At 41.5% G+C, this 14,115-nt stretch overlaps 1 protein-coding gene across 1 annotated transcript in view; it reads left to right on the top strand.

Annotated features, from left to right (window-relative positions):
• Positions 1-13,556, top strand: part of ARSB (arylsulfatase B) — a 136,073-nt gene extending 122,517 nt beyond the window's left edge. Inside the window, exons 7-8 of the mRNA XM_036309507.1 lie at positions 11,780-11,902; positions 12,647-13,556. Of these exons, the coding sequence (XP_036165400.1) occupies positions 11,780-11,902; positions 12,647-12,912 (389 nt within the window). The 3' untranslated portion in view covers positions 12,913-13,556. The remainder of the gene's footprint in view (positions 1-11,779; positions 11,903-12,646) is intronic.
• Positions 13,557-14,115: the final 559 nt, after the last annotated feature.

Genomic DNA, 14,115 nt, shown 5'->3' with positions numbered 1-14,115 from the left:
CATTTATTGTGCACCTACTATATACTGGGCATAGTGCTAATATTTATCATCACATGTAGGCCACACAACAATCCTGTGAAATAGATGATATTATCCTCATTTCACAGATGAAGAAATCCAGGCCTAGGAAGGTCAGCTAATGCCTAAGGTCTCACAGCCAGTGAGTGACAGAGCTGAGATTCAAACCCAAGCAATTGGGCTCCAAAAGTGTGTGCTCTGCACTGCTGTGCACCCTGCCTACTGGGAGAGGGGGGCGGGCCTTCACTTCAGTCCCACAGCCAGGTCCTTATTACCATCCCTTCCTACACAGTCAGAGCATTAACTCTTTCTAAGCCCCATTCTCCAGCCACGCTCACGCTCCATGAGAGGAGACCCAGCCATCTGTTCACCCTGCACTGATGCTGGGGACTCCTCCCCACCCTTCCCTGTTTCCTCTAGGCATGAAAAGTTTGTTTTCTGTGAAGCTACCTCTTATTTGCAAGTCAACTAACACGTTTATTTTATTTAAGTGTTGTGTAGTTAAAAGTCTCAAGGATTATACACCAAAATCTAAACAACAGCTAATAAATCTACAGGTAATTTTAATTTTCCTGTTCATACTTTTTTGTGTGTTTTTCAACGTATCTACAATAAATGTGTAAAGTACATAGTCAGAAAAATTAATGTATTTTATAAAACACAATCATAGATGCTATGAGACAGTAGTTTCCAAAGAGTCAGGAGGATGCATTGTACAAACAAGAGACAGAAGCATTGAATACCAGGAGGTCAGGTGTGTCCTTGGGCATTTCTCAGTCCCTTTTCCATTTGGTGAATCCTTCACCTATCACTAATTACTGTCTTTCAATTTATATTTTAGCCACAGGCCCTTTCTTCAAACAAAAATGTAGAGATGTACAGTATATTGAGCAAATACTACAGGTGCTTCCTAAAGGGTTAAACGGTGAGCACTGATTGAAGTGGAGATGGGAACCTGGACCGCCACCCACTAGCTCACCATCCCACCTAGATACCACTCCCAGGCGTGTCTGGAACCCGTGGCTCTGGCGAGCACAGTTCTCCACGAAGCCATTGATGGGTCCTCCTCACTCGGGATACCTGAACTGCTTCACATTCCCAGAGGCTGTGCAGACAAGGACCTCTATAAAGCTCATTAAATGTTATGTAAAATACTGATTTCCTTCGTTTGCCCTCAGATTTTCTGCTGATCTTTTTCACATCAAAACCAATACACATGATTAATCCATCTTATAACTGAGTAGTTATTCTAGCCAGAAAGCCTTATCATCGTAGAGGTGACTTTTAGCTCAGAAGGAAAAGAGAAAGATTTGTTTGCTTATGCTTCTCTCTGAACTCCCTACTTTCTTCCCAAAGGTTAACAAATCCAGTTTGCTTATTATTTTTTATTTATTTATTTATTTATTTATTTTTTATTCACCAAGCTGATGGGTGGAATATTTGGTACTTGTGATTCATGGTCTGAAACTCTCTTAACTTGTGTGATGTCCTGTTCAACTGCTTTTCTTCCTCGTATTATTTCCTTCTCTGCTTCGTTTGCTAACAGTTCTGTGGGGTTTTTGGCATTCAGTGCTCTGTCTCTGGGCAAGTGATTTCTTCTTGCTTCTCTCTCCAGACAACTAACGCGTGCCCAGGGTTCAGTGATCGCTGCGTTGTGGGCGGTGGTTGAGTGAGAGTGTGCTTCAGTCTCTCATGCAGGGCCCGTGTGTTAGCTCCAGTGTGGAGTGATAGTTCTACCTTGAGCTGATATTAATTCTTTAAAATTGTATGCCTGACTCCAGAATCATATTATTGCCACTGTTTCTTGTCCCAACATCTCCATTCTGCCAGCAGCAACTCTATTCTCCCAATCACCAAACTTGAAATTTTATTATTTATAACTTAGTTCCTAAATATCTTAGATTTTACATTCAAAACTTCTCTTAGGTGTCTCTTTGCTTAGTACTTCATGTCATAGAATTTTAGAGCACAAAGCTTTCGTACCGCATAGTTTTTAATCAATAAATATGTCTTTTTAAAAATGTATTTTTATTGATTTCAGAGAGGAATGGAGAGGGCGAGAGAGAGAGAACATCCATGATGAGAGAAAATCATTGATTGGCTGCCTCCTGCATGCCCCCGACTGGGGATCGAGCCTGCAACCTGGGCATGTGCCCTGACCAGGAATCAAACTGTAACCTCCTGGTTCATAGGTCCTCACTCAACCACTGAGCCACACTAGCTGGGCAATAAGTATTTCTTAAATCTGGATCTAATCCAACTGCCTCAGAGAAATTCTAAAAGTTTGTTAACATTCTAAGTAATCTCTACCTCATATCCCTCATCTAGATAGTCTTATCTCATACACTGTGGATTCAATCCTGAAAACACCAGTTGAAGTTAGGAAAGCAGTTACCTTGGGGAGAGGAGGGTTTTGCAGGCCTAGTAATGTTCTCTTTCTTGAGTGGGCTGGTGTTTACAAGGGAGAGTCCACTCTTTGTCAAGCGAGATTTGTGCACATTTTTCTATGAGTGTTATTTTAAAATGTTTTAAAGCAGTCTTAGGATTGACACAGAAAAAGAAAGATATGATTGATGGTCAAATGATTTTTTTTAAGCTATAGATTCTCTCTCAAATTTTTAGAGAGGTAGAAAATTTAAATTCTGAAAATTTAAATTCAGAGAGGATGTGAAGAAATAGGGACATTACTGGTAGGCGGGCCAATCAGTACATGTTGTGAAGTTGGAAATGTGTGTACCTTGCAACTAGACCAGCGGTTCTCAACCTGTGGGTCGCAACCCCTTTGGCGGTCCAACGACCCTTTCACAGGGGTCGCCTAAGACCATCCTGCATATCAGATATTTACATTACGAGTCATAACAGTAGCAATATTACAGTTATGAAGTTGCAACAAAAATAATTTTATGGTTGGGTCACAACATGAGGAACTGTATTTAAAGGGCCAGAAGGTTGAGAACCACTGAACTAGACAGTTCTGCCAGACACACACCCAGAGCCCATATGCATAAGGAGCTGTGGGCAACATGTTCCCTGCAGGATAGCTTATAATAGGAAAAAGCAAAAGTGAAGGAATCTAAGAGCCCCTCACAGGTTAAATAAAATGTGTTTTTTATATAGTGAAATGTTAAACAGTTAAATATATATGCGTTTATAATAGGGCTCTAAAAATACTATTGTGGGTGAACAACAGATGCAGAATATGTATAGCTTTACACACACATGCATTTTTAAAGTATCAAACAGCACTATATATTATTCCTTGACACATATTTATGTTAACGTATTTTTAAACAGCTGAAGGAAACACTGTACACTTTCATGGTGAAGCAGGAGCCTCTGGGGAGTGGGTGAGGGTCTGGGATTGAGGATGGGGACAAAGGAAACTGTCACTTCATCTTCATTGTCCTGTTTCTTTAATTAAAAAATAAAAAGAAAATGTGACTGAATGCTAACATCTGTTCATTCTGGGTGACAGCTCACAGGGTACTAGCTATACTATTTCTAGTAATTTTTCATTTGTTTAATTTCTAAAAATGAAAAATTCATTGAGATAACAGCATCTTTCATCATTCAGTCTTATTTATTGTTTGGGTATTTTATGTTCCTGTTTGTTTTAAGAAAAAAAAGTATGTAAATATAAGTATAGCTGAGATAGCCGAATTTCCTTTTTGTTGTTGCTGTTTATGTTCCACAAAGAAAACTTGTGTTATTTAACATTCTTTGGTATCAAAACGTGGCCGCCATACAGACTTGTGAGGAGTAAATCATGAAGGCTGCAGTTCACCACAGTCTGTCTATTAACAACCACTTCCTGTGATCGACCTCCTCAAGCTATTGGAGCCAAAACAGCCACAAGCAAACAGAATCAAGAAGTCAGAAAGATTTCCTTTGGTGCTAATGACTTGTTGGTATGCAGTTGTTAGGACTGAAGGTCTAAAACCACCCATGTTGATTGGCTCAGTCTCCCAGATGTCTTCCAGGGTCATTTCCACAGACTGGCAAAAGAATGGGACCCTGCCTTTCCCAACACTTCCTGCCTGTAGCCCTGAGCAGCACAGAAGTCTGCTCTGGCAGGGAGCAGGGCAGCCTCAAAGTCCATGCACCAGATGGACAGATGGACCAACCACGGGCACAGGCTTATCACAGATACGGCCATTAGTCACTGGGCGGGTGGTCTGGCCGTCTTTGGACGTGCACCCAAGGTGATTGCTGTGACCATGTTTGAAAAGTTAACAGATAAATGTGGACTTAGACTAAATATTATACAGTTAGTCCCTAAGTTGAGGCTTTTAAACATAGCCAGGTTAAGAGGAGGTGGGGGCCTTCATACCTTGCCCTCCAGGATCATCAACTAGAGGTGAACTTGGGTCTCTCTGGACCTTACTCCTCTTCCCCATAAGCAGGTGAAAGACAGAGTTCTCCTACAGAAGGAACTAAGCTTGCTCAAGTCAGAGCCTTTGTCTGTGGGTTTCTGGAAGCACCCTGGTCTGCTCTGAGCTGTGCATCCTGGGGGAGACTGATGGGTGTCCAGCAAGACCAGTGCTGGGTGGCTTAGCTTCCTAAGTCAGGGGCCAGTTATTAGCAAGGCTTCCCTGTCACAGATCTGAACCTGTGTTCTCACCAATCAAGTTTATCAGAAACAAAAGCAATATTTCCAGCTTCGTCTGTTTGGCCTCTACCTCAATTGGTTCCAAACTCAAAAGGGGAAGAGGGACAGGTATTCATTGCTCTCCTCAAAAACCTATTGATCAATTAATATAAGACCTCAAGATTTTTTTCAATCCCAGCAACAACACAGCACTGGTAACTATTACGCAGCCAGCTCTGGGCAGTGAACTCCCACTGGACAGAGAGGCCCTATAGCCTCAGAGGCCAACCCCAGAGCACTGCCACCCAGAGGCTGACCCACAAACTGACTCTTTGCTAAACACAAAATAAGGTAGTCTGGGAAACAAATGCGGCTTGCTTTAAAATAAGGACTGTGGTTTACAACACAGAGGAACAGTGTATCGCAGGGAAACTCAACACCCTCCTGAATACCTGGCAGGTCTAAGGCGAGCCACACTGAAGAATAGAAGAACCGAAGGACCTTCACTACTGCAATATTTTTTTTTTTTCTTTTTTCACCTTTTAACTAAGAAACCAATTTTTTATTTATTTATTTATTTATTTTTTATTTTTTTTAAATTTTTTTTTCTTTTTTTCTTTTTTTTTCTCTTCTTTTTTCCATCACCTGATTTTACCCTTTTAATTACTACCTTCTTATTTTTAACCAGTATTATTACTGCTACCATTTTACCATTTTTTTTTAAAGTGCCATTTTATTTTCTCTTTATTTTATTTTGGGATTAGTGTTCTCCATTCTATTTTCATCGTTATATTATTGGTTGTTTCTAGTTTGCATTCATCTCCAGGGAGCTGTTGCTGGAATTTGTTAGGATTAATGGCTGTTCTATAGGAGTATTCTCCTCATATAAAAAAGTCTCTTCCCCTCTTCCACTTCATTCTCTCTTTTCGCTCTTTTTTTTTCTTTTCTTTTCTTATCTCGCTTTTATTTTCCCCCCTCCTTTTTCCCAATTTCATTTTTGCACTCCTTTTTTTGGTCCCTACTTTTCTTTTCTTTTTTCTCTTTTATCTTTTTCTCTTCCTTCTTCCTTATCCCCTAATTCTCTTAATTCAGGTGGTCACCTTTATTTGGGGTTATTAATATCGTGAATATATTTGTGTATAGTGCCTGGTACGTGGTGCCTTGTTGTGTTGTATTTTGTGCCTTTAAATCAACGCAGCAGATCCAAGCAACAGCAACCTCCTGAGCACCACACCCTCTGCTGAGGAACAGCAGCTGTACGTGAAACCTCGCCCCACCAGCCAGAAGAGCCACCACAGCTGTGAACAGCACCCACCAGAGGAGCTGCTGCCAACTGAAGAGCAGCTGCTACTGCAACCGCCCGAAGAGCAACCACAGACCAAGGAGTCACTGCCACCAAGGGAGCAGCCACTGAACGACTCAACGTCTAGATATGTCAGTGAGATCAAACATGGGTAGACAAAGAAACCCCCAAAGGAAAGAGAAGGAGGACTCTCCAGAAAAGCAGCTAAGTAATACAGAGGCATGCAACATGACAGATAAAGAATTCAGAATAAGGGTCCTAGAGTGCATAAACCGGATGGAGGAAAAAATCGACAACCTCTGCAAGAAGCAAGACGAAACAGATGAAAAAATCGATAACATATGGAAGAAGCTAGAAGAAACAGATGAAAAAATCAACAACTTAAGTAAGACCCAAGAAGAAATGAAGAGTGATATAGCTGCAATGAAAAACTCCATTGAAAGTATCAACAGTAGACTGGGTGAAGCGGAGGACCGAATTAGTGAATTAGAAGACAAGGAAGCAAAACACACCCAAATTGTACTGCAATTGGAGAAAAAAATGAAAAGACAGGAGGAGAGCCTAAGGGAGCTTTGGGACAACATGAAACGAAACAACATACGAATAATAGGGGTACCAGATCAACAGAAGGATGAACAAGGATTAGAAAACCTATTAGAAGAAATAATATCAGAAAACTTCCCTGAGGTGGGGAAGAAAAAAGTCACACAAGCCCAGAGAGTCCCAAACAAGGTGAACCCGAAAAGACCCACACCAAGACACATCATAATTACCATGGCAAATGTTCATGACAAAGAGAGAATCTTACAGGCTGCAAGAGAGAGACAGAAAGTTACATACAAGGGATCTCCCATTAGATTGTCAAATGATTTCTCAACAAAAACACATCAGGCCAGAAAAGAATGGACGGAAATTTACAAAGTGATGCAAAGCAAAGGACTGAATCCAAGAATACTCTATCCAGCAAGGCTATCATTCAAACTTGAAGGGGAAATAAGAAGCTTCACAGACAAAAAAAGGCTAAGGGAGTTTATCACCACCAAGCCAGCAATGCAAGGAATGCTAAAGGGACTGGTATAAAAATAAGAAATAAAAAGCTCAGAAAGAAAACAGCCACACAAAAACAGAAATGCCTACAAACAAGTACCTTTCAATAATAACTTTAAACGTAAACGGACTAAATGCTCCAAACAAAAGACATCGAGTGGCTGAATGGATAAAAAAACATGACCCATACATCTGCTGTCTACAAGAAACCCACCTCATTAGAAGGGACTCACACAGTCTGAAAGTGAAAGGATGGAAAAATATCTTTCAGGCAAATGGAAAGGAAAAGAAAGCTGGGGTAGCAATACTTATATCGGACAAAATAGACCTCAAAGTGAAGGCCATAACAAGAGATAAGGAAGGCCACTTCATAATACTAAAGGGATCAATACAACAAGAAGATATAACCCTGGTAAACATATATGCACCCAATGCAGGAGCACCCAAATTCATAAAAAAACTCCTGGAAGATATCAAAGGAGAGATCGACAACAATACAATCATAGTAGGGGACTTTAATACACCACTAACAGCACTGGATAAGTCCTATAGACAAACAATCAGCAAAGATACAGCAATCCTAAATGACTCACTAGATCAGATGGACTTAATAGACATCTTCAGAACACTTCACCCCAAAGCCAGGGAATATACGTTCTTCTCAAGTGCTCATGGGACATATTCAAAAATAGACCATATATTGGGTCACAAGCAAAGTATCCCCAAATTCAAGAAGATTGAAATCATAAAAAGCGTCTTTGCAGACCACGATGGCATAATATTAGAAATAAACTACAATAAAAACAACCCCAAATACTCAAACACCTGGAAGCTGAATAGCATGCTATTAAGTATTGATTGGGTTACCAATGAAATCAAAGAAGAAATTCGAAACATCCTGGAAACTAATGACAATGAAAACACAACAATCCAAAACCTATGGGACACAATGAAAGCAGTCCTGAGAGGGAAGTTTATAGCTCTACAGGCCTATCTCAACAAACAAGAAAAAATGGTAGTAAATCATCTAACTCTACAACTCAAAGAATTAGAAAGAGAGCAACAAGAAAACCCCAGAGTGAGCAGAAGGAAGGAGATAATAAAGATTAGAGCAGAAATAAATGACATAGAGACTAAAAAAACAATACAGAAAATCAATGAAACCAAGAGCTGGTTCTTTGAAAGGATAAACAAGATTGACAAACCTCTAGCCAGACTCACCAAGAAGCAAAGAGAGAGGACCCAAATAAACAAAATCAGAAACGATAGAGGCGAAATAACAACAGACCCCACAGAAATACAAATGATTGTTAAAAAATACTATGGACAGCTCTACTCCAACAAACTAGACAACCTGGAGGAAATGGACAAATTCCTAGAAAAATACAACATTCCAAAACTCAATCAGGAAGAATCTAAAAATCTCAACAGGCCAATAACTATGGAAGAAATTGAAGCAGTCATCAAAAAGCTTCCAGCAAACAAAAGCCCAGGACCAGACGGCTTCACAGGGGAGTTTTACCAAACATTCAAGGAAGAACTAAAACCTATCCTCCTCAGACTACTACAAAAAATTCAAGAGGAAGGAACACTTCCAAGCTCATTCTATGAAGCCAGCATCACCCTAATACCAAAACCAGGTAAAGACAACACAATGAAAGAGAATTACAGGCCAATATCCCTCATGAACATAGATGCCAAAATCCTCAACAAAATCTTAGCAAATCGGATCCAGCAGTACATCAGAAAGATCATACACCATGACCAAGTAGGATTTATCCCAGGGATGCAAGGATGGTACAATATCCGCAAATCAATAAACGTGATACATCACATAAACAAATTGAAAGAAAAAAACCACATGGTCATATCAATTGATGCAGAAAAAGCATTTGACAAAATTCAACACCCATTTTTGATAAAAGCTCTCAGCAAGGTGGGAGTAGAAGGATCATACCTCAACATAATAAAAGCCATATATGACAGGCCCACAGCCAACATCATACTCAATGGACAAAAACTAACACCATTTCCCCTAAGAACAGGAACAAGACAGGGATGCCCCCTCTCACCACTCCTGTTCAACATAGTACTGGAAGTGTTAGCCATTGCAATTCGGCAAGAAGAAGAAATAAAAGGCATCCAAATTGGAAAAGAGGAAGTAAAACTGTCCTTATTTGCAGACGACATGATATTATACATACAAAACCCTAGAGACTCCATCAAAAAGCTACTGGACTTAATACATGAATTTGGCAATGTAGCAGGATACAAAATTAACCCCAAGAAATCCGAGGCATTTCTATACACCAATAGTGAACTTTCAGAAAGAGAGATTATAAAAACAATCCCGTTTACCATCGCACCAAAAAAATTAAGCTACCTAGGAATAAACTTAACTAAAGAGGTAAAAGACCTCTACTCAGAAAACTACAGGACGTTGAAAAAAGATATAGAGGAAGACATAAACAGATGGAAGAACATACCGTGTTCATGGATTGGTAGAATCAACATCATTAAAATGTCCATACTACCCAAAGCAATCTATAAATTCAACGCACTTCCCATTAAAATACCAACGGCATACTTCAGAGATCTAGAACGAACTCTCCAAAAATTCATCTGGAATAAAAAAAGACCCCGAATAGCTGCAGCAATCCTGAAAAAGAACAAAGTAGGTGGGAATCTCAATACCAGATATCAAGTTGTATTACAAAGCCACTGTTCTCAAAACTGCCTGGTACTGGCACAAGAATAGGCATATAGATCAATGGAATAGAATAGAGAGCCCAGAAATCGGCCCGAACCAATATGCTCAATTAATATTTGACAAAGGAGGCAAGAACATACAATGGAGCCAAGATAGTCTCTTCAATAAATGGTGTTGGGAAAATTGGACAGATATATGCAATAAAATGAAACTAGACCACCAACTTACACCATACACAAAAATAAACTCAAAATGGATAAAGGACTTAAACGTACCACAGGAAACCATAAAAATTTTAGAAGAATCCAAAGGCAACAAAATCTCAGACATATGCCGAAGCAATTTCTTCACTGATACAGCTCCTAGGGCACTTGAAACTAAAGAGAAAATGAACAAATGGGACTACATCAAAATAAAAAGCTTCTGCACAGCAAAAGAAACCATCAACAAAACAACGAGAAAACCCACTGTGTGGGAAAACATATTTGCCAATGTCATATCTGATAAGGGCCTAATCTCCAAAATTTATAGGGAACTCATACAACTTAACAAAAGGAAGATAAACAATCCAATCAAAAAATGGGCAAAGGACCTAAATAGACACCTTTCAAAAGAGGACATTCAGAAAGCCAAGAGACATATGAGGACATGCTCAAAGTCACTAATCATCCGAGAGATGCAAATCAAAACAACAATGAGGTACCATCTCACACCTGTCAGACTGGCTATCATCAACAAATCAACAAACGACAAGTGCTGGAGAGGATGTGGAGAAAAAGGAACACTTGTGCACTGCTGGTGGGAATGCAGACTGGTGCAGCCACTATGGAAGACAGTATGGAGTTTCCTTAAAAAACTGAAAATGGAACTCCCATTTGACCCTGTGATCCCACTTCTAGGAATATATCCCAAGAAACCAGAAACACCAATCAGAAAGGATATATGCACCCCCATGTTCATAGCAGCACAATTCACCATAGCTAAGATCTGGAAACAGCCTAAGTGCCCATCAGTAGATGAATGGATTAGAAAACTGTGGTACATCTACACGATGGAATACTATGCTGCTCTAAAAAGGAAGGAACTCTTACCATTTGCAACGTCATGGATGGAACTGGAGAGCATTATGCTAAGTGAAATAAGCCAGTCAATGAAGGAAAAATACCACATGATCTCACTCATTCATGGATAATAGAGACCATTATAAACTTTTGAACAATAATAGATACAGAGGCAGAGCTGCCTCAAACAGATTGTCAAACTGCAGCAGGAAGGCCGGGGAGGGTTGGGGGGCAGGAGGTAGGGGGGTAAGAGATCAACTAAAGGACTTGTATGCATGCATATAAGCATAACCAGTGGACATAAGACATTGGGAGATAGGGGAGGCTAGGGGACTGTCTAGGGCGGGGGGATAAAATGGACACATATGTAATACCCTTTGTAATACTTTAAGCAATAAAAAAAAAAAAAAATATATAAGACCTCAAGATGATAAATTAATGTCCTCCACAATACCAGCCAATAATTTGTGTACCAGGTTTATTCCTACACCCATAATTATCCTGTCTGAATGGTTAGCTGAGCACTGCTCAATTACTTTTAGATTTCATACCTGTGGTTAAAAAATTAATATATGTACTCTTTATCACAGCATGCTTGACCTCGCATAGCTTGAAATAGACTCCATTAAAATGTACATTTTATGGTGTATTATATTCTCTCCCTAGGTATAAGTTTACACAGAAAATGTATTTATTTAATTCAGTCATTTAACAGCATAAGCAAAACACACAAACAACCCAGCATGCTGTAACAGAACACTGCTCTGCACATGGCCAGCTGTGCGTTGGCAGAACGCAGTGATTTTAAGGATGAATTAGTATTCTAATCTCTTTGGGATTTCTTTTATATTCGTGGTGGTTTATGACTGACGTTTAATGTAACTTTGGCTCTGTTTATACTTAATAGAAGATTCATTTCTGTGGCAGGATACACATTTACACTCCAGTGTTGGAATAAAAGCTACTGTTTTGCAAGAAGGAAATAAAACGTTGATTTATAATGACACATTCCGATAGCAGTGATCTAATTCTCCCCAACTATTTCTTCCCAGGTCCTGGGAACAGCACGGCTCCAGCAAAGGGTGACTCTTCTCTTCCAGAATATTCAGCCTTCAACACATCTGTCCATGCTGCAATTAGACACAAAAGCTGGAAACTCCTCACGGGCTACCCAGGTAGAATGCTCAGCACTCCCCTTAATGGAACAACTCATAACTCTGGGGCTGTTGAATGAGGGGGCGGGGAGTGGTGGGATCTACTACTAATCCTGACCCCTCACCCCCAAAAAGCTAAGAATTAACTGTAGGAGGAATAAAGGGAAGAAATGCCACTCTAGCGCTTCAGGGAAAATAAGGATTTCAGATACACGTGGTTCTCAAGCACAACAAAGAGAACCTCTGAGAGCTACATCCTCAACCCACTGTGTAGCTGGGGAAGGAGGCTGCTTCCCCCGAGCACCTTCTCTAAAAGCGACAGCTGTGAAGGACTTGCTGAGTATGTGGCATGAGGGTTCAGGTCATGATGCGATTAAGCAGTGTGTATAATGAGGACATTCTTGGCGACCATGGCAAGACAATGCTTCATTGTTTGGGACTGCACCATGTGTTGCAAGACATTTTAGCATCTCTGGCCCATGACCACTAAATACCAAGTCATGTGACAAATACCCCCCAACACACACACATACACACACGCATGCATTCATCTTTCTGGACGCCCCTGGGTGTGAAGCAGGGAGACATGTCTCATTAAAGCACCAGATGTCCGAGTCTTCGGTCCAGACACAGCATCAAGGGCCCCGTCTTTTTCGTGTGTCCATGCCCACAACCCAGCTCAGCTTTGTCCCCCGGGTACCCTCCACGAAATTAGAACTGACCTACCATGTCTCTCTTCAATAAACCGTTATATTTCTTTGCCAGGCTGTGGTCACTGGTTCCCTCCACCATCACAATACAATGTTTCTGAGATACCCTCATCAGACCCACCAAGCAAGACCCTCTGGCTCTTTGATATTGATCGGGACCCAGAAGAAAGACATGACCTGTCCAGGGAGTATCCCCATGTGGTCAAGCAGCTCCTTTCCCGGCTACAGTTCTACCACAAACACTCAGTGCCCGTGTTCTACCCAGATCAGGACCCCCGCTGTGACCCCAAGGGCACTGGGGCTTGGGGCCCTTGGATGTAGGATCTGGAGCAGCCTTGGGTGGGTCGCTAGAAAGCCTTTCTGTTGCAAGTTGGACTTCAGACTCTACTCGTGTGACTCATTTGTTCTCCCAATGGCTTCACCTGGTCCTTCTTTTGCCCCTAAACCACATTAACGTGGTTGTCTCATTTCAACCCCTTGTGCATTTAAGAAGACGATAAAATCTGGAACCCTCCCGCTGTGGGCTGGGGTGTGTGTGTCTAGAGGAGAGGGTGATTGGGTTCATCCTCTTTTTCTGGAGCCGTGGGTCAGCTGGGAACTTGATTTGAAATAGGAAGTTAGTGAGTCCTGGAGGCCAGAGCAGCTGGCTCCTTTTGCCTCACAAGTCAGATGTTAGGTTTCCCTCTGCCAATAGCCAGCTTTTATTGGCGTGACTCACATTTCTTGTAACAAATGAAGGGAGCAGACAATTGTTAATGGCTCTGTTGGCCAGGGGGTCTCCCTGTCTGGGAGAGATCATGTTCAGACGTTCCATGTGAATACGCGCCTTGGTCACCCTCGCTCACACACCTCATCACTCAGCCCGTCCTGGAGCATAAGGCCCATTTCACTGGTAAGGTCAGTATGGCAACATGCCTACTCCTTGGTTCTGCTTTTTACAATAAAGAACTGTGTTTTTAGCCCCAGCTTCCCCCCAGCCATTGCTCATTTTGTCTAGAATTCCTGCTACCCACAGATCCCCCCTGGTTTTTTCCTCCCCTTCCCTGTGACTCAGGCGTCCTGCGCCTGAGAAGGCTGCCTTGCTTCTCCACTCTGAGCACCACTGGTTTGGGGAACACTGAGCTCTGCCTTCCTTTCTCCCCTAACACCCAAGTGAGAGCCCTGCCAGGAAGGCGGCCCACCTGGCTCTGTGCGTTCATGGTAGACACGAAGAGGCCTGGGTGGGCAAGGCTTGGGTCTGGGTCATCTGTCTGGTGAGCACTTTTCTAGTTACATGGAGTTTATTATCATGACTATGGCTTTGTCTCATAATGTAGGATGAGTTACACTGACTGCTATTCCCCGGCAGTGAGGAAAAGCCCCAGGAAAGGGCACTATTGTTCGAGATGATGGAAGTGGGCAATTTAAAAAAGGAAATGGCCAGGATCTGGGATTCTGGGCCTTGAGAAAGCCAGGAGGGCACATCCACCTTTCTCTTACTCTCCCAGTCTCACTGCTTTTATTGAGGTTCTGGGGTGAGGGGCA

The sequence above is a fragment of the Myotis myotis genome, unplaced genomic scaffold (genome assembly GCF_014108235.1).
Source record: "Myotis myotis isolate mMyoMyo1 unplaced genomic scaffold, mMyoMyo1.p scaffold_m19_p_5, whole genome shotgun sequence".
NCBI lineage: Eukaryota > Metazoa > Chordata > Mammalia > Chiroptera > Vespertilionidae > Myotis > Myotis myotis.
This window is presented reverse-complemented; position numbering and strand designations above follow the sequence as displayed.